Source organism: Thalia democratica, chromosome 3, assembly GCF_965202585.1.
Source record: "Thalia democratica chromosome 3, ktThaDemo2.hap1.1, whole genome shotgun sequence".
Taxonomy (NCBI): domain Eukaryota; kingdom Metazoa; phylum Chordata; class Thaliacea; order Salpida; family Salpidae; genus Thalia; species Thalia democratica.
The window spans coordinates 47080054-47103715 of record NC_139167.1 but is presented as its reverse complement, the minus strand read 5'-3'; the positions used below and the strand labels follow the sequence as shown (position 1 = coordinate 47103715).

Here is a 23662-nt window from a genome sequence, read left to right as displayed (position 1 = left end):
TTTCTCAAAAATCTGTGGCCACCCTGATACAACTTTTTTTACTGTTCATTATAAAAATTAGCAAGCTCTAATTAAACAACAAAAGCATTTTCCTTAGCCTTTTGTGATCATTAACTATAAGAACAGTTATGCTCTTAGTGATTTAATAAATATAAAAGGGTTGTTACACACTCAGGCTAATAAGGATAACTCAAGACTAGTATGAAAAATTCAAAAAGCGCAGTAGCTACCATAGGGTATTAAATAATTTTTCAAAAATTCAGACCATTTTAAATGTATTACAAATAACCTCAAGCAAATTTTTCAACTCAAGTTTTTTTCTTAAAATGTTGTTTTTATATAGTCTTTTTGTAATTATTTTTGGTATTTTTACTTAATAAAAGTAGTTTTTTTTCAAGTTTTTTTTTCATACTTATATAGAAATTTCTTCAGTTACTCTAATTTAAGATTTTTTAAAATATTTATATCAGGTGTAAAATAAATAGGTATTAAAAATTGAGACTTGTGTCAACTTATTATTCTAAATTGAGTAATATAACAAATAAAATATTATATAAAAATAATAATAATAACAAGTCAGGAGTAGCAATTTTTTGTAAGAACTAAAATACCAGATTAGTATACATACTTATTCACTAACTTTTTTACCATGTTTATCTTATGAAAAAATTAATAACCTTTACAAAAAAGTTATCAGTAGCATAATTTCAATAAAAATGGATAATAAACTACCTTGGGTTGAAAAGTACAGACCTAGTAAGTTAGATGATCTAATTTCACATGAAGACATCATAAACACCATAAAAAAGTTTATTGATGAAGATTGTCTACCCCACTTATTGTTTCATGGACCACCTGGAACTGGAAAAACTTCAAGTATTCTAGCATGTGCTAAGCAGCTCTACAATAGTTAGTTTAATATCATATAATTGTTATTTCTTTATAGCTGGTATTGGTTAGGTTAAAGCCATAAGGGAGGCCAACGTTTTAGTTTCAAAAATTATCATTAAATCTTATTAGGGGACACGTTCAAATTCCAGTCAAATTCAAGAACCGCTTACCGATCAAGGGTTAGGGGTAACAGTGATAGTGAAAAATAAATAAAATAAAAACTAAAATATATAATATAAATTAATAAAAAAAAAAGTATTTTTTAAAATCAAGTGGATTTTGATAGTATACCCTTATTTGATAGTTTAAATAAAATAGGGGTAAACAACTTACAGCCAGCAATGTATTATTTGTCTTATATGTCAGTTAACATTTTGTCCAGAATAATAATGATTTTCTATCAGGGTGGTCACAAAACCTGGAACCCTGGAAAATCCAAGAATTTTGACCAAAAATCAATAAAAAACCTGGAATTTTAAATAGTTTTTACATGTTAAGTAGTAAAATTTTGATTTGATGCTAAAAATCTATCATAAAGATAAAAAACTTGTCATCATAAAAAAAATTATGAAAAAACAGTAGCTTTACAGTATCTTTTCAATGTTGTTATAATACTTAACATTGTTTTTAACCTTAAAATTAACTTAAGACTAAAATGAACCAAAAAACCTGGAAGATATTTCTCAAAAACCAGTGGCTACCCTATCTTATACTGTAAATTTTGCTCTTAGTTCTTGGTACAAGGTTTGCCTAAAAACCTGGAATCTGGAAAAACATGAAATTTTGAACAAAAATTATCAAAAAACCTGGAATTTTAAAGTATTGTTACATTTAAAGTAATGAAATTTGTTTAAGGTATAAAAAAATTTATTTTAACAAATATAAATATCATTATTATTTATTTCTTAAACAACTTTATAGTATTTATAGTATCTTTTTAATGTTGTAATTCTGTTTAAGACAGTTTTTTACCTCAAATTTAATTTATACTATAAATGAACCAAAAAATTATTCTTTAAAAAATACAGAAGAAATTTAGAATAGTTTTGATACTTTTTTCAAAAAACTTTAGGCAAATTTAGAAAACTTTGAAGAAATATACAAAAAACCTTATTAACTTTGCCTAGTGTAAAAACTTGATTAACTTTAAATAAAAAGTGATTTTATTCTATTATGGTTTCAATTTCAAAATTTAATTTTATTTATCAAACAAATAACTAAAATTATTTGATAAATTGAACCTTACTTGAAGAGAACAAGTTTCAAAAATACAGTGGACTACCAAGTTCAGGAGTTTTTTTTTTCCTTGAAAATTAACGGCCAAAAATCTTATATTCTAGCATATTTAGAGCAACAAACCAATTTTTTAAAAATCTGTTTACAATAGAAGCTATGCCAGTTAGCGTAAGTATTTAAATTTGATACTTCTATCATTGTTAAAAAAAACATTTCAAATTTTTTAAAAATATTTTAATTATTAGTTTGACAATTTTTTTCTAACTTTATTTGTCAAAAAAATAACACTTTATTTGTCATTATCCAGTAATCCTTGAAAAAATAAGGTACTTTCGGAGCAAACTGTCTGTATATTTTAATTTAAAAACCATTGACTTATTAGATTTAAATAAAGTTATAAAAATATTTCCAAGTAAGTTACATAAGACTAAATACTTATATTCTTATGAAGCAAAACAAATCCAACAAAATATAGTTTGAGTATATTTATATCTAATAATTTAACTTGAATTTTATAACTAAAACAGCAGAATATGTTGTCACATTGGTAAGCTACTGTAAAATAACAATAACATGCAACAGAAAATTACATCTTGGTTACAAAAACTACTTATTTAAATAAAAAATTTAAATAATGATAACAGCGTTATTTGATTAAGATATAAACTAGGCTTTGAAATTTGTGTAACTAGAAGATATTTATTTAAAATGTTGAAACATTTGAAACCATTAAAACTAACTTACCTATGAAAGTTTTGCGTGAGTGATTAAATTAGTATAAAATTGAATATTTTAACTGCTATTTTTACTAAATGAACTATGAAACAAATAACTGAAAACTTAAACTAGTTCTTGTCATCTTGATGTAACTATCTTTTAGAATAAGAAAGAAAAAAGTAAAAATGTTTAGGATTTATTAAGGCGTTGTTTTAGTAGTATGTTTTTTAGGTAGCAATTAGTTATCACAATAAAGTTTAATATTTAAGTATTTAGAATTAAAGATGATTAGAAAAATATTGTCACTATGAAGGTAAAAATATTTTAACTGATAATCATTACAGTTTTTAGTAAAGATTTTTTGAAATGTGTACATGGTAAATCATGAATTATTTTCAAGTAATGTCATTGTCAGCTCTAGCTCTATGTTCTCAAGATTGCATTTACTGCAGATATTTTCAGGCTCTTAAGCTCCCTGATATGACAAAAGATATTCTGTTGTCGTTTTTAGTGTTGTTATTTTCAAAAGCTAACAATAACAACTCACCTCTGACTTCCTAAAAAACTTAAAAAACTCAAATTGTGGCTTTACAACATAATTTTTTAGTTTCTAAAGTTTAAATTTAAGATCTAGGTACAAGTTTACACTATATTTTATTTCGGTTTATTTTAGTTCTTAAGATAGCAATATTTCAGTGTCTTGTTTTGTTTTTATTTTGATATATATATTATATTTATTTGTTTTACTACATATTTCCGATTTAGTTTTTATCTGAACAGTCCTACTGGGCGAAACATTGTATATATACCCTAGTTAAAATCTGTTTAAATAAAATCTTAAATCTTAAATAAATCCTATGTCTACACAAGTTGAGTACTATTGTTGTTTAGTTTACAACTAAACATTATTTTAATTTAAAACTTAATTTTTACTTCATAATTAAATGAATAAAGTACTTCATAGAAAAAGAATTTTCAAGTATGGTACTGGAATTGAATGCATCAGATGATAGAGGAATTTCAGTAGTTAGAAATCAAGTTAGAATATAATTATTTACTTTAGCTTTGAAATATACTAGTTTGCTGATCTAGAGAAATTTTTATTTTTGGACTGTATTAAAAATTTTTTTTTTAGTATTTTGTAAGATAAGTCTATTAATGTTTTATATATGCAAGGATTATTCCTTGGGCACAACAGGTCTCGACAATTTTGGTTTTGGAGACAAAGTTAATTTTTAAATTTATTTATTTACAAGGCAACAATGTTTCTCCCCTAAGGGATCTTCAGGCCTACAAAATAAAATAAACATAAGACGATGGACAACTTAAAAAAATACAATAATGCAAAAAATTATAATTGAATTCAAATTAAATTTAAAAAATGTATAGTGTTATTACTAGATAATTAATTAACAAAATTAATAGTTTTATAATAATGAAAAAGACTTTTCAAATTTTAAATATGATTTATACTTACAATAGATGATTTGTTCTATATAAATTTGGATTTAGCTTATAACAACACAAAACAAAATTGCGCTTAACAAATGAGGGTACAAGTAATAACAAAAATAGAAATAAAAGATAAAAGAATTAATACGCTAAGTTTTGAAATAAAATTTCCTAAAGTGCGGGCAGGTGTAGAAGAGCTCTTGTCTTTTGTTTAAAATTCGTTTCTTATTAGCAAGTGCTATTTCTATTTTTTCCAAATTGCAAGTCTTACAGATTTTACCTATTTTCTTTATTTCTCTGATCTTATGCATTATGCTCCATCTTAAATCGTAGCAGGTGTTATTGTTTTTTAGTCTCCAAATGTACTTGGAAAGCTCTGTTCCCTTGTTATTTTCATTCTTAATGTCACTAATGTGCGCATACCATCTTTTTTTGAACTGGCCTCCTGTGGATCCTACGTATTCTTTTGTTTCGATCTGACTGGTAATCGTCGCCTTATAAACAACATTCCCCTGCAAACATTTGCCACTTAAGGGGCAGGAGTCTTTGTCGCGGCAGTTGCACGTTTTATCCTCTTGGTTGTTCTTATGATTCAGTTTATTTAGTATCTTCTTATTGTGGCTACTTATTAGTGATTTGACATTATCCATACAACAGTATGATATTTTGCAATTACTTCTGTTGAAGATCTTTTTCATGCTCTCTGTTTTGAAATGTTTGTCAATTAGGTCTAAGAATTTCCTCCCAATGTTGGTTTTTACTGACTGGCAGTATGGGGGATTAAAGTACATAATTTTTCTTGTTCGTTTACGTTTCTTCTTGTCAATAGGGTTGGTTTTGTTTTCATATTCAAGCTTGTGTTTGAAGTTGGATTGGAGCAGTGCAATTTGGTAGCTATGTTTTGCATCATCAAAGGTTCTTAGGTCTGTGGACAGTCTATTTAGTCTTTTCTCAATAATTTTGGGTAGGTTTTTCTTGATTATCTTCGGGTGGTTGGAGTTACTACTGATATATCTGATTGAGGAGTTTTCTTTTCTGTATGGCATATGGCAATTGTTTGCGAGGTCTAGTGTGATGTCCAAGAAGTTGCATTTAGTTATACCAATTTCCATTGTTATCGTAAACCCAATGTCATTAAAAGTCTTTATTGTTTGTTTTTTTATATTCTCGAGGTCCTGGTTGTTTTTGTGCTTGATAATCGCCAAGCCATCATCCCTATATAGGCCTATCTGGTTTGACTTGTATGTTTTCCCTAATCTATCAAGAATGTGTAGACCAATAAGGTCGCATAACTCAGCTCCAAAGTATGACCCCATAGGGACGTCAAACGATGATTCTTGATTTTTCTTGGTCCATACTTTTCCATCGTAGGTGAGAACTGAATTACAAGTGTGTGTTATAATCTTCACATCTTCTTCACTTATCTCTGTGAACTTTCTTGCAAACTCTATAGCATTTATAAGGTGTGTTAGTTTGATACTCGGGTAAAATTTTTGGATATCGAAATTAACAAAGCATTTTTTCATTTATACTGTTAAACCATTCAATGACTTCGTAAGAATTCTTCCATTGGATTAAAGTTGACTTCTTTTTAATTTGGTTTACAATATTTTCTAGTATATTCTTACTTATTTTACCTAGATGATTCTTGCTTGGGTTGATAGTTCTGCACTCGATGCTTAGTGGGAATTAGGGGATAAACATTGTTGTCTATTAATGTTTTGTTAGTTTATGAATGAGAGTCTATTATTAAACAATCAAATATTAAACACAGTATTGATTGAGCACAGTTTTGTGATTCTTTGAGTCATCCTTAGTTTTTTTTTTTCAAATTTTTAAAACATTTTCTTTACGTCTGGCGTAAACTACTTATACCTCATGTTCATTTTTCTTCTATTAATTAAAAAAAAGGTTTTATTTTTGTTAGGCTTCTTAATTAGCTGTTCACTTAACTTATGAGAAATGCTGTTTTTGAAGATTCAACATTAATAGTTTAAATTAATTGAGATTATAAATCGAACTTGTCTGATCTCTTTTAATAAACTATACTAACTTAAATTGAAATATGATTTACAGATTTGGTTACATTACATTGATTTCTTTTTTAACTGAATTTTTTAATTTTAACTAGATCATGGACTTTGCTTCTACAAGGACTATTTTTAACAAAGGGTTTAAGTTGATAATATTAGATGAAGCTGATGCAATGACAAATGATGCTCAAAATGCATTAAGAAGGGTAATGGAAAAGTTTACAGAGAACACACGATTTTGTCTTATATGCAACTATTTGTCAAAGGTATTGTTAGTATTTTAAGTAATTAATATAATTTTAGTTATCTACTTATAGAACTTTTTTCAAATTAAAATTTACTTGTTTTATAAAACTTATTACATTATTAATAATCATCATTTTAAAAACTTTATTTTCCTAACTTGAGTCAGTCTTACATACCTCAAGATATGTGTTACAGTAAAACAATTGTTGTTTAGTTAAGACTATTAAATTAGTAAAGCACTTTTTTTTATAAATTGATCTTATTCGAAAGTTATATAGTTTACCTAGTAGTTGCTTTTTCCAATCTACTTAAAATAGTTTTCAATATGTGTATAACAAAACAAAGTTGGAGAATTGAATAAGTTCCTTTTGAAATGATTTTATTAAAAAGAAAAAAAAATACAAATCTTTACTCTTCTACAGTTTTTAGTACATGTTCTCAAATTTTACCAGTGTAATCTTAATCATCTTAAATATAGTTAGGTTTATATTACAAACATTTGAAGTCGAAAATAATTTTGAACAATATACAAAAGACACTCAATAGAAAAAAATCCAGATGTTTTTTACGCTGTTTTCATCAGTGGATTGTAACAATAGCTATATCGGTTTATCAACTAGATTGCTGAAGAAAACGGTCAAAGAACATATACCTGCTTGCATTGATAAATTTTTGAAATTAGCTGAAAAAGAAAAGAAGTCTAATAAAATTATGAATGCAGTAAAAAGATCTGCTATTGCTGAACATTTGGTGAAAAGCCCAGGTTTTGCCGAAAATTTCAGTTCGAGAGATTTATCATAATTAAAAGTTTTTGTAAAGTGTTTGACCTAGTCAAAGTGGTAGCTATATGTATTTTAAATAGAAAACCTACCCTTTGTAGCAAAAATTAATTTGACTATAGTGTTGCTATATTTACATGATCAGGGTTGCCACTCGGTCAGGAAAAGTTTTTAAAAATGACAAAAGTCGGGAAAAAATGGGGGGTTTTGAAAAAAAGTCAGGAAATTTGATAAATTTAAAAAAAAGTCAGATTTTGTCAGTTTAAATTTACAAAATTTCTTGTTTTCCCTAGCCTTCAAATGGTAAAAATTAATTAAATTAAAAGTCCTTTTAAGTCAGAAAAAATTCCAAAATTTTCCTAGAAATTTACGAAAATATTTGTTTTTATTTACAATGCCTTCATCTGGTATAAATTAGTAAAATATCCTTTACAAAACTGCAAAATTTTTTTATTAACATATTGAACAAGTACCCTACTTGAACAAGCAGATTTTGTAAGCTTTTTAGTATTGATGATCTGTAGCAAGGACACTTCCATAGTGAAACTGTGATATATACACAAAAGTTTATCTAGCATAATTTTAGAATCAAAGTGTTTTTTGTTTAAATAATTGAGTTCTTTATAACTAAGCAGTTAGTTTAGTATTTTATGTATCAAGTTAATGTGTATACTTTACCTCTTTATAATTTTTTCAAAGTTGTTTAAATTTATAAAATAAGTTATAAGAGAGGTATATGCCAAGATTAACTTTACTTATTATTTGTATTTTTTGTAGAGTAACTTAAGTTTTTAAAGTAAATAAGAGTATATTTATTTGTTACAAATTTTATACTAAATGATAAGAGGAAATATTATATAAATGAAATTAAAAATAAATCAGTGCCAAAAGAAAAGAAATGAAGGCCACAAGTTGTGGCTTGATTTATAAAAAATATTCTCTTCAACAAGTGTAGGGGCAGCAGATAGAGCGATTTAAATAAAATGAGGCAAATTATTTTAACTGCCAAGAAAATGAAGCGGAATGCAGTTCAGATGAAGGAAACCATATCTTTATTAGATGAAGAGGTTGAAGTGCTAATAAAAAAAACGGAGAAAATAAATTTTTGTACATACATTAAAAAAAACAGTATTTGATTAAGTTCTTTATTGTTTTAATGTTTTAACTGTAAAAGTTCGTTATTGTTTTAAGATTTTAGTTGTGAAAGTTCCTTATTGATTTAAGGTTTTAACTGTAAAAGTTCCTTATGTGTCGTTTCGTTTATTTAGATACATTTATGCTAGGAAATTCTAAAAAAATGTGTTCTTTATTGTTTTAAGGTTTCAACTGTAAAAATTTGTTATTGTTTTAATATTTTAGTTGTGAAAGTTGGTTATTAATTCAAGGTTTTAGTTGTAAAAGTTCCTTATATGTCGTTTGTTTATCTAGATACATTTATGCTAGAAAATTCTAAAAAAATGTGTCTTTTTTCATACAAGCTGTGTTATAAGGTAATAATACAAGTATTTTGCTGATAGAGCTGTTTATTACAAACATCATTCATACACAGATAGTTTAAGTGATGTACTGGAAGTTTGATGATAGAATTTATCAAAAAAACTGTTGTTTTTAACCTGTATTAAAATTAGATTGAAAGCTTTATATAGTTTCAAGTGTTAGATTATGTATTTTAGAATAAGTTTAATTTAAGAGTTTCATTTAGAAAAGTCAGGAAAATTTTGGTAAAAGTCAGAAAATTTTTTCAGCTTGATCAGTGGCAACCATGCATGATGCTCTTTCTAGTGTTTATATGTTTGTATTTAATCAGCTTTAATAATCATTATTTAGATTAGTTTTGTGTTATACACTTTGTATGTAATTAATATTTGTTTATGCTGATTTTAACCTTGTTACTATAAAAGTTAAATTTATCTGTTATTTATTACTATGTATCCATTGATGAAAATAGCGTGCAATATATCATTATTAATTGATCGTAAACATTATTGTTCTTAAAAAAAAAAAGAAAATTTTTTTTTTTACTTATGCTCATAAAATGATTATTACAACAATTTTTTGTTACAATGCAAGAATTTTTTTTTTGAGGTAAAATGCTTACAAATTGGAAAATTAAGAAAAATATAATTTTCTTGTTCATCTTTTTTTATTTCTGATATATAAAAAATGTAACATATGTAAGCTATTAAACTATTTAAGAAATATCTACCAAAAAGAAAACAACTAAATATATTTCTAGTACTTTTTTTTCAGTTAAATAGGCAAAAGTAAAATTCTGTCCATACATTTGGGTTTATGTTTTTTAAAAACCAACTTCTCTAAAGATAAATAAAGGGTTTATTTTCTATCAAAAGCGACTTTTAGATCTTACTTTATGCTTGTGTGTAAAAGCCAAAGTTTATTTTTATATTATGGAAGAGGGTAGACTGCCGCTTGCGGATCAAGTGCGTCCTGCAAACAAAAACATACTTGCTAGTTATACTTTTTAAACCTAATTTTTAATTTTATACTTAAAATTATTTTAAGTAACTGCTGCCCACGGATGACTTTTTTCTGTACATTGCAGCCCGCGAGCAACTCTTTCAAGAATATTTGGCAATATTGATATAGTTTAAAAAAACCTTTATTTAGTTATTTTCTTACAGTTTGAATAATCATTTCTTATTTTTGAGGAAAAATTATGGACCATTCGGGTAATTTTTGACATAAAAAGTATTAAGTTCAGCCTCACTTAAACTTACCTAACTTCTGAAACACTTTTAAAGGAGTAGGGTGTCCACTTTGGTTTTTACAATTTAATCTTATTTAGTAGAGTTTTATCTGAGCTATCGAACATTTTTAAGCGCGTAACAAAATTTAAAGTAACTTTTGAGATAAAGGTAATCAAAATCGGTGTGTTCACTAGGTTTCTAATGGTAGGCGCAAACAAAAAAACGAGAAAAAAGACTATTATATTGAAAATATATCTTCTACTTCATTTTTAACTAATCTTTTTCAAATTTTCACAGATAGTCCATTGATAAAACTAAATTAGGTTGAATGCAGGAAGTTTTTTCTTTAGAAAAATTAAAAAATATTTTAAAGAAAGCCACCTATTTTTTACATTTTAAATTGTAACATTCAGTATTTTTAAACTATAAAAGGAACGTTTCCTGAAAGTTTGAGGTCTCAAGCTCGATAAATTAGAAGAGATGCATTTTTAGTGATTTTTTAAATTTTGAGGAAAACTGACCTTGAAAAATTTGCGGTCCATGCGTTTGTATCGGAAATTTTCTTCAAAAATTGCAATATCTCAAAGTTTAAATAAGATTTTTTAATTCTATAAAAACTGGATTTTGTTTTGTACTTAAATCTTTCATATAAGAGCCAATGTTATTTTTTATTAAAAAAAATGTTGGACTCCCATGCCCTTAGTATAAATAAAACAAAAACAGTATTAAAAAACAAGAGCTTTTGCTCTATTCATTTTTTTATAACATTTGGTTTAATATTCTATTCACTAAAAAATCAATTGCCGCTTACCAGTCCACTGAATAAATAAAACAGTAAAGTACAGGCGAAGTTTGTATAAATATATTTATTTATTACTAATCAAAAAAAAAACTTAACAATTTTTTTAAAAAAACATAAATAAATTAAACAATAAGTAATATACAAACTTGAGACTGTTTTAGATGTATTTTGCTTAAATCAAATTAGTCTTTTAGATAATCATTAGCTATTGTTAACCTTGGCATAAGACTTAATTCACATTATTTTTTATACAGATAACTCCAGCCATCAGGTCCAGATGCACTTCTTTCAGATTCGGTCCTCTGACCAGCGATCAGATGAAGCCGCGCGTTGATCACGTGATCAAGGAGGAGGGAGTCAGGTGCGACGAAGGAGGAATGGAGGCGCTGGTCACATTGGCCAACGGCGACATGCGAAGGGCGCTCAATGTGCTGCAGTCGACTCACATGGCGTTCGACGAGGTGACCGAAGACAACGTGTACATTTGCACTGGTTAGAAACTGTACTTATGCTAAAAGTTACTTGTAAGCTAGTCAGTTTAAATTTCTTAAAACGACTGTACAGCGTAGTGTGTGTTTTACTGAAATAAAAAAACAGTTTAAATTGTTTATGTTGAAAAAGTGTTGTAACCAAATGTTAACAAAAAAAGTTAGTTAATAAAGTTTAATAAAACTTTGTATACGTTTACGATAAACAGTACCAGCCAAGTTTTTTTTAGAATTAAATTTACTTATGAGCATTGTCAATTATGTTACCACAAATTTTCTTGGAGTTAAAACATTAAAAGAGTTTAAATTATCCACGCACAACAGGCAGACCGAAGCGGCAAGACGTGGAAAACGTGCTTCAGTGGATGCTGAACGATGGTTACGAGCAGGCTTACAACAAAGTGACTGAAATGAAAAACGCAAAAGGAATCGCGTTGCACGATTTGCTCACCGAGCTTCACTCGTTCGTGCATCTCGTCGACTTTCCCACCGACATTCGAATTTACCTGGTCACTAAAATGGCGCTGATCGAACAGCGCCTCGCCAGTGGCACCAACGAGCGTCTACAGACAGCTTCCCTCGTCAGCTGTTTCCAAAAAGCTAAAAACATGGCAGCTTCAAAGGCTTGAATTGTGTGTGGCGTATATTAAGTAGGATATTTCGATATAAAGTAGTTGAATTTTTTCAAGTTTGTAAGTAGTAAAATTGTATATTATTTCATTATACATTGTTTTTTTTTTGAATATGTGCTATGTTTTGTTTAGTATTTCAGTACTTTATTAACAGTATTTTTATAAACTGTTCACTAAGCTAAATTAACAACAACAAAAAAGCTATTTTGATAGTTTTGCATAGTATAGGTTTGTTTATTTTTTCAAGACTTAGTTACACAATATTAAACAATTAATTTTACAAGAATTTGTGGTTCTAGTTCAAAAAAAAGATAATATTTTATAAATGTTTTCTAAAAAATATAAACTTATAACAATAAGAATTAAAGAATCTAAATAAGAAATATATATATTTTTTTAAATAATAGTTTGATACTGTTTTTTGGAATTTTTTATCAATAAAATGTTTTATTTCATGTAAGATTTTTTTAAACACTTTATAAAAATATATAGCACGTTAGAAGTCAAAATCTATTTCAACAGTGCTTTTTGATCTGTGAACATAAAAAAATTCTCTTTCAGTCCTCTAAAAATGTTATGTTGTTTCATTTTTGACTTTTATAATAATAAAGTTTTCAAATTTACAAAGACAAACCTTACAAATCCATTTCGAGACTTAGATAACAAATAACTTGTAAGAAATGTATTTAAAATTAATGATAATTGTGTTAAATGTTTAACAAATTTACTAGTGTTTTTAGTATTACAATAGAACATTAATTAGAAAACAGTTTTAAGTAGTAGTGTTAGAAAGATATAAATAAAGTTTTAAGTTTATCTTGAAATTTCTGGGGGGGGATGACCCGGATGGATTAGTGTTAATGTTAAACCGCGGTAAAGGGTTTCTGGTAGGTAGCTTAGCTAAATCTAGGCTGGAGGGAGGTTTATAATTAGGGTCCATATTCTAGATTCAGCTTTGAGTTTAAATAGTTTCAAACAATTTTATAAAATCAAAACAAGCAAGCAATGTTAAATAACGATTTTATTCAGCTATAAAATCAGTACAACTTAATACATACCTAGAAAATTGGCAATTTAATCGAATATAAAACTTAGCACTGCAACAATTTAAATTAATATAAATCCTAATTAATTTGCAAATAACAGCAGTTAAAACTTGTTATTTTAGTTCAAACTGCTGGGGTAATAAACAGTAGTCTTGGCAGAAACTCAGTTATCAATGAATTAAATTCCAAAGCAACTACTCAAAACCAATGATCCAAACTTGTGGACAAATAAACAGTAAATTTGGCTGCAAATCAGTTATCAATGAATTGGTTCAACTGAAAATATATCAACAACATTGCTTTTTTTACTTAACTTACAATGACTTGCAATTAGTATGGTTGTTGATTAGTGTTTGTACATTCATTTTAATGTTCACAAAAATTTATTATCATCAAGGATGCGTGCGTTGCCAATACTTTTCATTGAGAATTAAAAAGTGATTCTTACTTAAAAGAGTCTCTAAATTTAAAGGAATATATGTTCTAATTAAAAAGAAAATGTTCATACATTTTATCAAATAAAATTAGCTTGTACAGTAGCTTTTTACTTATGCTAAAAAACTCTTTTTAACATTGATGCATTAAAACTTCTAAACATCAATTAATCTAAGACACGGTTCCCCAAAGGGAGCAATATCATTGGTACAGAGTTGAAACCTCAATCCAAATGAATCCGTTACAAGAAAAAATGGTATCGCCATTTACTTTAGGAACTGGCGATCTAAGGTACTTGAGTTATTTTTCAATTTAAAAATTCCATAAGACCTGGGATTTTGAACAATAATCTTGAATTTTCAAACAACTTTTACATTTAAGCATAAATAACATATATTACAGTTGTCCTATACAAGACGTTAAAAGGTAACCTTGGTGTGCGACTCGATAACCGAAAGGTTCTTCGTGCACCAGCTCCTAGGATAAAATACTTTTAGCCTCGTTTTTTTGTTCAATAAACTTTTAAGTGGTATAATTCTTATTTAACACAAAAAATCTACCATATACAAATAATTTTTTGTCATTATCAATTTTTTTTATTAAAAAACACATTTAAAGAAACTTTAAGAATTCTTTTCAATGTTGTTATACTACTTAACACAGTTATTAACCTTTAACTTAGCTTTAAACAAAAAATATTCCCAAAAACGCGTACTTTTAAAATCCTGGAAGAAGTTTGGAATCCTGTTTAAATGAAGGTATGAGTTTATCAAGTTATAGCGAAACTAAATTATCATTTTTAGTCTTGGAAATGCTATACTTCTTTATTCGATTTTGCCATTACAGTTCTGTTTTTTTTTTTTTGTTTAAACAATAAATCAGCTTGTAACATAGAAGTTTATTTTGTTCCAAGCAAAGAAAACTGTTCTAGATGTTTAACTATCTGTTTTTGTGACGTTAAATAGATGTGACACTAAATAAACAGCTAAAACACTCCATAGATATTAAGTTGCATACTTTAAATGAGCTAAGAATTTTAATTACAACTATTATAAATCAAGCTTCTTTAAACCTAGTAATTGTAAAACTTCTTTTATTTTTACTAACTTTTTTTTATATATTTAGTTTAAGTTAAAATCTCCCTAAGTTTAACTTTTTTTTGGTATTTCTTATCGGATGTTAGAAAAACTAGTACAAACTTTATCTTTTGGCTGAGCGTGCCAGATTTATATGCGCGCAAATCATAGTTTTATCTTTTGCGGACCGGACTCCACTTAAACTTTGAAAAAATTTACAAGCCGATTATGTTTACTCTGCGGGCCGTACATTGCCCATCTCTACCACAGCATTTACAAGAGAAAATTTACAGAAAACTCAAATTATACTTTAATATGTTTTGATATTTTGAAATAAACAAATATTTCTACTTTCAGAATGAGAAACAATACAATTTAACTATTTCTAAATTTGTTGAAGTAAACAGTTTTTCTCTCGATGAGCTCATCAGTACTTAAACTAAATTCTGAAAAGATATATTTGTTGTTAACGATAAATATTATCAAGTAAATTATTAAACTCTGAAAAAGTTTATTCAGCTTGCGATTAAACAAATAGCGGTTCTACATCTATTAGGTACTACTTGTGACTCTCCCCAGTTAAATATAAATCTTCTCGCAGTGGAGAGTGTAAAAAATATGGGACACGATTTTAGCAAAGTTACTTGTTTATTATTCATGAAAATTTGTATACGTCCTCTGCACGCCTTCAGTACCGATAGAAATAAACATCAACTCGATTCTATCATTGTTGTGACTTCACCATAGATTGATATATTTTAAATTGGAAATAAGAAAACTTAAAAAAAACCTTTGTTTAATGACAGTTATGTTTACGGCTTAATTCAAAATATTTAATGACTTGATATGAAAAGTAAAAATATTTTATATTTAATTAGCTAGTAGTAACTCGATTTTAAATTTAATTAACAAAACAATGATTCACTCGTTTGAACTAAATCAAACACTCGTTTGAACTAAATCAAACGAGATCATCAGTTAAATAAAATCTGTAAGTGTTTTTACATAAACATGCAAGAAGACATTAGGCTAAACTTTAAATAAAACTGGCATTTATGTGAAAAAATAAAACTTGTAATTTAAAGCGAACAATTTAGGAAAATCATAATGTTACCTGGTTAGTTTATGTTTTGGTTTGAAAATGTAAACTACTTCATAATATTATAAATTTAAAACTTAAATAAATATTTGAATTGATCATTCTCCTTATCATTAAGTCGAGAACTTTTATAATGATCTAAAAAGTACACAAGTAGTTAAACAAACAAGTTGTCAACGTTATAAATTAGAACAGTACTATAGTAGTTTATTAGTATGGTAATTTACTGTTTTTTACTTAATCTGTAAAGTTAGCTTTTTTTTAATCGTATTAAATTTCTAACTTTTCTTTTGTTTAAATATCGTTAAGTATTTTAGAAAAACTAAGAAAAAAAAAGCAAACTATGTATATTGCTAGAGTTGTTAAAAAAGCAACAACAAACAACTACTATTTTGTTATTAAACCCACTGTTTTACTATGCCAAAAACTATACGGATTACATTGTAGCTCGGGATTAAACATTGTAAACTTTTTCTAAATACTATCGTATACCTAGTACCTACTGTATAATTTTATATTTCCACCAGTAACAAAAAGTTTTTTACCAATTATAACTGAAAAATGTTCGTATCTACTTTAATGATATCTGATAAAATACTCAATTTCTTTTCGTGTTGATCATATGCCTGTAACAATATTGCGCCATCAGAAACTCAACAAGATGTTCTAAATCTCACCTTATGTAAGTTTGCTATTTGTCACCAATCATTATTAATTTTTTCATACTTGTAACATTCCTCTGTACGTTTACAGCCTTTAGAAAAACATTCTAATAGCATAAACAAAGCTCATAAATGAACAAAAACTAAAACGTTTTTGTGTTTCATTTATTGCCTTTAGTTTTCTACAGATATTTGTACTTCTAAAAATACAACTTACAAGTGTTATCGTAGCCTCTTTCAAAAATTTAAAAGTTAGAACCAATTGAAACAGTTTTTTCCTAAATGCATTTATGGTAAAATTAAACTGCGTTCAATTGGAATTTCAAAATCAGCACAACTTATTGTGACAACTTTATTTTTGTAATTAAGTTTTTTTCTTCCTTCAAATCAGTAATATAAAACTCATCCTGATTGCAAAAACGGTTTTTATAAAAAACTGAAGGCTATTTACTAGGAATCATCACTTTTGTTCAACGAATATTTTAATTTATATTTATTAAAGTATAGACCTATAACTTTTTTTTCAGCAATAAAACCTATAGTACTTTTAATTCAAGGGTCATAAAATCTCAGCTTACAAATCTCAGCCCGCAGTCTATTTTTCAGCTAAAAACATACTTTCTTAAAGCACTAAAAAAAGTTTTGGGGGTAAAAAATTACAATTAGGCTCTTAATTTACTATTAGTATTTTTAGCTAAGTCAATAATTGTAAAATTTGCTGTTTAATTTTTCAACTAAAAACTTAAGTAATTAACTCTTCATTTAGCTTACTCTAATTTATTGTAAAAATCAGGTTTCTAATAATAATTCAATAGAAACTTAAAATGTTTTTTTATTATTAATTATGATTTGATCTTAAAGTATGAAGAGATATCTCTTTATAAAACAGGTTAGTTATATTGATTAGATAATCGAGATGCAATATTGCTATTATTACGTCATTATAGCTTCACTAGAATTGTAATCGTTTTATTTGTGATTCAAGTTTGCATACTGATGAATAAAACAATTGGGGTTTATTTTAATTTCAAGAGTTCAATCGATCAAGTTGTTTAAAATTAAATAAACTTTGCTTTATAATTGTTACTATTGCTTCTTTTATAAAAATATGAGTGTGCGCTTATTTAGCTATATTTCAAAACAAAATTTTAACTTTGGCTTTACACTATCGAAAAATTTGAGCTCATTAGTTATTGCACACCATGATAGTTCAAATATTAGTTCTATTACTTTAAGTGCTGTAACAGCTGCTAAGAAAATTGGAAATGAAGTTACAGCATTAGTTGCTGGTAAAAACTGTTCGAAAGCAGTGGAACAAATGAGTAAAATTAATGGAATTACTTCTGTGCTTGTTGCAGAAAATGAAAATTTTGTAGGTTTATTACCAGAACCTCTAACTCAACTAGTTTTAGAAGTACAAAAAAAGCACAGCTTTACTCATATTTTAGCAGGTGCAGATACTTTTGGAAAAGGACTATTACCGCGAATTGCAGCCAAACTAGATGTTGAGCCCGTAAGCGATATCACTACTGTTAAATCAGACGACACTTTTGATAGAACTATTTATGCTGGTAATGCTATACAAACTGTTAAATGTAAATCAAAAGTTAAAATATTAACCGTCCGAGGAACATCTTTTTCTGAAGCGGAATTAGGCGGAAAAACTAGTTTTAGCTCTGTTGACCTACAAAAGATTACAAATGAAAGTTCGAAATGGATATCAGAAAGCTTGACTAAAAGTGACCGTCCAGAGCTTTCGGGGGCACGAGTTGTAATTTCCGGTGGACGAGGTATGAAAAATGCAGATAATTTTAAAATTCTTTACGCTTTAGCTGACAAGCTGGAAGCAGCAGTAGGAGCTTCAAGAGCAGCAGTTGATGCTGGCTTTGTTTCAAACGATATGCAAGTTGGACAAACAGGCAAAATTGTAGCTCCAGAGTTGTATGTAGCAGTCGGTATATCAGGCGCAATTCAGCACTTAGCTGGCATGAAAGACAGTAAAGTTATAGTCGCTATCAACAAGGATCCTGAAGCACCAATATTTGATGTTTCGGACTTTGGCTTAGTTGATGATCTGTTTAAAGCTGTGCCAGAGCTTACCAAAAAGTTTTAAAATAAAAAAAATTACCATTTTACAAATAAGTTTTAATGTTTTTATAAAGAACTTTTTTATTTAAGTTTAAAAAACAAGTATACTTAATTAAATCTAATTACAACTGTTTATGTAAAAATTGTGAACAAAAGATAGCTAAAAGCATCTAGTTATTTTAAGTATTAAACATAATAGAAGTTATAAAAAAAAAAATTTGAAAAAAGTAGCATTTTTAAACTTACTAGGATTTTTTATAATTAAATTCTAAAAGTTTGTTGCTGAATTTTTGACACTTAATGCTTAAATTAAAAACTGTTTTTTGTTCCTTTTTAAAAATTTTTAATTTAGTAATAAAATTCAAGATCAAAAAAAGACTTTTTTCTCGTAAACTTAAAACAGATTATTCGTAGGAAAAAATATTTGAACTTAGACTTTTGTTAGACGCAGGGTTCGTGCGCGAAATTTTTTTCATTTAGCCTGACTGGGACCAATTTAGCCTGACATTTTTTCAAAGTTAGGAAAACCCCTTTTAGAAGTCATTTTAGGTATCGGGGCATCTTGATTAATACTATTGTAGTCTCCGACTTCAACCAGCTTTATCTCAAAAATACTTTGAGAATTAAAAATCTGCAAAAAGCAACTCATAGCTTAGTTACAACTCAATAAAATAAGACTAAATTGTGAAAAAGGTGATTGACCCCCCTATCCCTTTAACATAACAAATTCAGTGATAAGTTTTAAAATAAGTGTTTTATCTAATCTATTACTAGTGGAAACATTTAATGTATATTACTAAACACAATTGTTCAATTTAAAATAGCACTAAGTAAAAACATTATAACCATAAGATTTATAATAAAACGACGTGCATTGTCATGTTTTATTAAAATTTAAAATGATACGCTTACACAAGTATTAAAATAAATAAAAACTGTTTATTAAAGTATTTTGACTAATACTTAAAATTGATACATAAATATAAATCGTAAAATCTAAATAAATACAGTGATTGTTGACGTCGTATCAGAATTAAAAAGCTTACATTTAAATTAGAAAAAAACCTTTTATGTTTTGTTCTTGTAAAGAAAAATTAAATGTACCTAAAATTTGTACTCCCACAAAACTTAGTACTTATATCTTATAGCTAAGTTTTAGTGTTGTGAATATCTCTAATAACTTTAAACAAACAGTAGAGTATATGAATAAACTGCTAAGAGTTTTAATCTAAAAAGTATTTGGAATAAAGCCTTTAAATTAGAAAATAAAACAGTTCAACCAACTAAGCTCTGAAAAACATAGCTGATGTAAACAAATTCAAACAAACAGCTAAGTTGTTGAATTAAACTGTAATGTTTAAACTGTATTTGTTTTTAAATTTTCATAATTTTGACGTAAATAATCTACTCAAAACAAAATAATGAAGATTCTTAAAAATCTTTTAGAGATTCAACAAAAGGTCTTAAGCATTTATCTTTACAAACACTGATTGATTTTGTCTTTAATAACTATATCTCTTTTTCGAAATATATTCACATTTCAATTTGATCTTCAAAAGATTTCTCATTTTTTAATATAAAATTTTCTAGCATTTGAACTGAGAAAAACTGAGGTTCTCAATTTTTTAAATAAAAAACTGATTTAGCCGGACGTTTTTCAACTTTTTTCAAAAAAACTGATTTAGCCTGACGCGCACGAACCCTGTGGACGATATTCTATGAGTATTTGAAACCCTACTGTTTTTAAGATCAATACGTATAATAGATTTTTCTTATCAAAACGTAGAATTAATATTCATTTATTATAGTTATGACCATTCAAAATTTAATCGTTTGCTAATAAAGTTCCTAGCGAAACAAGTTCACTGGAATGTATAATAATAACAAATTTTAATAGTACTCTTTTTTTTATTAAAATAATACTTGTTTCTGTTCAACGGAACTCTGTAAAAAAAATACTGTAAGGAAAGAATAGAAGCTTAAGTAAGTGTATACATGTGTTTATTTGTGTGTAAGAGTATAAGTATATATAAATAAAACACTACGTTTTACAAATAGAATGGTTTCATTGTTCTGTTAGATAAAACAGCTCTTTAGTTCATTTATTATAATAATATCTGAAAACATAAATTGACGACTATAGTTTACTTTGGTTACAAATTTACTTTAATTAAGCACTAAACTCCATATATGTATTCATTTCTATGTACACTACTGAGTTCCTCATATTAAATTTTATGAAGCACATATTTTACGTTAATACCTTGTAAGTCTGTTTTTGTCTTATATCCTTTCTAAAAGTCGAAAATAACAAAAAAAAGACTATTTTTAATAACAAAGTTTAATTTTTGTAATAGCATGTTTCAAGAAACTAAAAAAAAATAGCTATAACGAAATAATTGATAATATAACTCTTAGTACAGTGACTTATAAAATTAAATTAGTCTTTTTTTTTACTTTAGATAGTTTTGAAAAATAATTGTTTTCTTGTTTTATAGACAGTTAAATCTCTCTGGCTATTATAATAATGCTCAACTATATCTAAGTAGTTTTATGTTGATAGTTAATGATGACTATTTCTTTAAAAGTTTGACACCCTAATGATGCTACGGCTAATTTAAAGTTTTGAAACGTTAGGCTGTATTAAATTTGTTGACGGTCTTAAAACTCAAGTCGGTTCACTAATAAAACTAAATATTAAAAACAAACATAGTCATCAATTAAACACATATAAGTTTCAACAATTTTCAGTGTGCTACAATTGTAACAAAGTGAAGTTATATATCCTTTTAATAACATCAAACATTATTAATCAATCAAAAACCAAAAGGTAATTAAAGTTCTTATATAACATAATTAAATACAACTTATATAAAACAAAAATAGAACAACTAAACCAGGATAAGGAATTATCAAATTCTTTCTCCTTACATAAATTTAATAGAGCACGTTCCAAAAAGTGAAAAATTAAAAACCATCCAAAGACAATTAGTAAAACAACCTCAATTGTTATGAAGATCTTCAATATCAGAACATTTTTATAACGAAACGAGAACCGCCATATTAAGAATTTCTGACAAAAATTTTTGACCTAGTTAAAATTGAAGCCATCAACATTCATTTAAATACACCGAAGTTATGTTTGTATAAAGAGTTTATTTATTCATTTTAATCGTTTAGTTAAATTATTTTTAGTTTTAATTTAGTTACTTATTTTGTATTTGTGTATTAAAATTACTGTATTTATTTTAACTTTTTTGTTAACTAATTTCTTGCATATCATTAAAAAATTAAAAATTTTCTTGCAACTGGACACACTGATTAAAACTATTGATTTTTTTTTTTTGAATAAAATATTTTGGTTGTTAATAATTAGGTAAAATAGCGGACTTATGTTTAAAAATTATAATGTGTCGAACTTTGAGGCTAGTTCTCCGTTTGATTAGAAGTCATATAAATGATTCTGTTTTTATTGTTTCATTAGTTTAAGAGTTATCACTCGGTTTCTGTAAGTTTTTTGTATTAATTTCAATCATTAGGATAAATTACTTGTCTATGGCGAGCCCATTTAGATTTAACTTATATATTTTAGTAGTGGTTAGAGTTTCGTGTTGATAACAAAAACGCTTTAGAATCAAAAAATGAAACCTGGTGTTATTAAATTATGCTATATATCGGTGTATTTTTCTTGTAGGTTTAATATAAATTTATCTATATTACGTATTTAATCAGTGTTTACTTTTTAACAACTTAACATATATTAAGATTTTTAATTTAGAAGCTTTATTGCTTGCCATAGAATTAAATTCTTAGAGATGGACATCGAGTTGGTGAATTTCAACAGTGTTAGTAAAATATCTACATCATTTTTTTTTGCTTAGCATTAGAACAATTCCAAGTAACTTGATTATTGAGGGCACACGACGAATAAATATTCCAAGGTAATTTGGCAAATCATTTCTCTCATCTATATAAACTGATAAAAACTATTAGCTAAAGGTAGGTCTTTTTTTATGGATATTATCTTACCTTTATGTAAACTACTTATTTAAAAAACTGTCCATTTAAAAAAGTTAGGTACACCTTTTAAGAAATCCTTCATTATATAAATAAATGTAATGAAATTTTTTTATTGGAGTTCACAATTTTATATGTAACAGACAAATAAATCTAAAAGTAAAGTAAAAAATATTACGATGTATTCAGACTATTGCCAGATATAAACCAGTTTTAAGATGATTACGTGTTTAATTTATATTATCAAGTCCTCGTATATGTTATTTTGACTATATTTTTCTAAATATGCACCTTGATTGTTTACAATTATGCACTGTACACTTGATTTCTTAAATTACGATTTTTGAAATATTTTTCTTAAATATATAATTTACAGTCGATCACTATATTTTTTATGAAATTTATTTACACATGTCAATTTTTATAAAGATTTGCATATCAACTCTTAAGATATTAGTAGAAGAACTATCCTCATTTTATCAGGGTTGTCAAATATTTATGATTAATTTCTTCCAGGTTTTTTAAAGTACACGTTTTTGGTTCTATTTTTAGTTTAAACCAAGGTTAACGTTAAAAACTGTGCTAATAGTATAACAACAATGAAAATTCGAGGTTTATTAGTTATTTTTGTTCAAAATTCCAGGTTTTTTTTTCATTTCTCAAATAGATCTTTTTTAAGCCAAAATTGTCAAATTCTAGGTTTCCTTCAAATCCTTAAATTGTGCACAACGTGTTTTTTAATAATTGTCACATGTAAAAAAACTTTCAGCTAAATTTACAGAAAATCAAATTCTGCTTAGGTGAAATTTTCTTTAAATCGTCTTAAATTTGCACAGGGTGTTTTTGTGGTATTTAGCAAATTTAAAAAAAATTCTGAAATGGTTGCTGTATTTATAGTTCTACCCTAATGAACTCATGTATTAAAATTTTTTTTCATCATCATTTTAATAACACATTAAGATTTTTTTTTAGAATGCCAACAATGCTTGAATTATGTTAGTTTAGATAATTAAAATATCACATACTCAACAAATTTGTAAGTATTATAAACTGATCTTGAAAGAAAAATAACAATGATTAGTCTGAAAACCATATACATCAAGTATTAGAAGTACAGTATCCTCTCGCATCTTTACGCACTCGTGACGTTACGCACTCTCGTTTAGTTACGCATTTGAGAATTCTAAAAAATTAAAAAAACTAAAATTTGAATTCTTTTTAATATTGCCTTAAGTAGGTTTATTGTATGTTTTTA

At 26.8% G+C, this 23662-nt stretch overlaps 1 protein-coding gene and 1 pseudogene across 1 annotated transcript; both read left to right on the top strand.

Annotated features, from left to right (window-relative positions):
* Positions 1–694: 694 nt before the first annotated feature.
* On the top strand, positions 695–12170 carry LOC145831213 (replication factor C subunit 5-like). Its single transcript, XM_082938357.1, has 5 exons — positions 695–909; positions 3809–3882; positions 6428–6595; positions 11119–11356; positions 11677–12170. Exons 1-5 carry the CDS (start codon positions 717–719, stop codon positions 11979–11981), a joined length of 978 nt encoding a protein of 325 aa, XP_082794483.1. The 5' UTR covers positions 695–716; the 3' UTR covers positions 11982–12170.
* A 5240-nt stretch (positions 12171–17410) lies between these two features.
* LOC145832321 (electron transfer flavoprotein subunit alpha, mitochondrial pseudogene) lies at positions 17411–18415 on the top strand (annotated as a pseudogene).
* The last annotated feature ends 5247 nt before the right edge of the window (positions 18416–23662 follow it).

What these genes read in the sequence shown, in the direction of transcription:
- LOC145831213 (XM_082938357.1), top strand. Translation starts at nt 717, where the DNA reads ATGGATAATAAACTACCTTGGGTTGAAAAGTACAGACCTAGTAAGTTA. An exon ending in TTTCAGTAGTTAGAAATCAA is followed by an intron (nt 3,883 to 6,427) that starts GTTAGAATATAA and finishes AATTTTAACTAG; the next exon opens with ATCATGGACTTTGCTTCTAC. An exon ending in TATGCAACTATTTGTCAAAG is followed by an intron (nt 6,596 to 11,118) that starts GTATTGTTAGTA and finishes TTTTTTATACAG; the next exon opens with ATAACTCCAGCCATCAGGTC.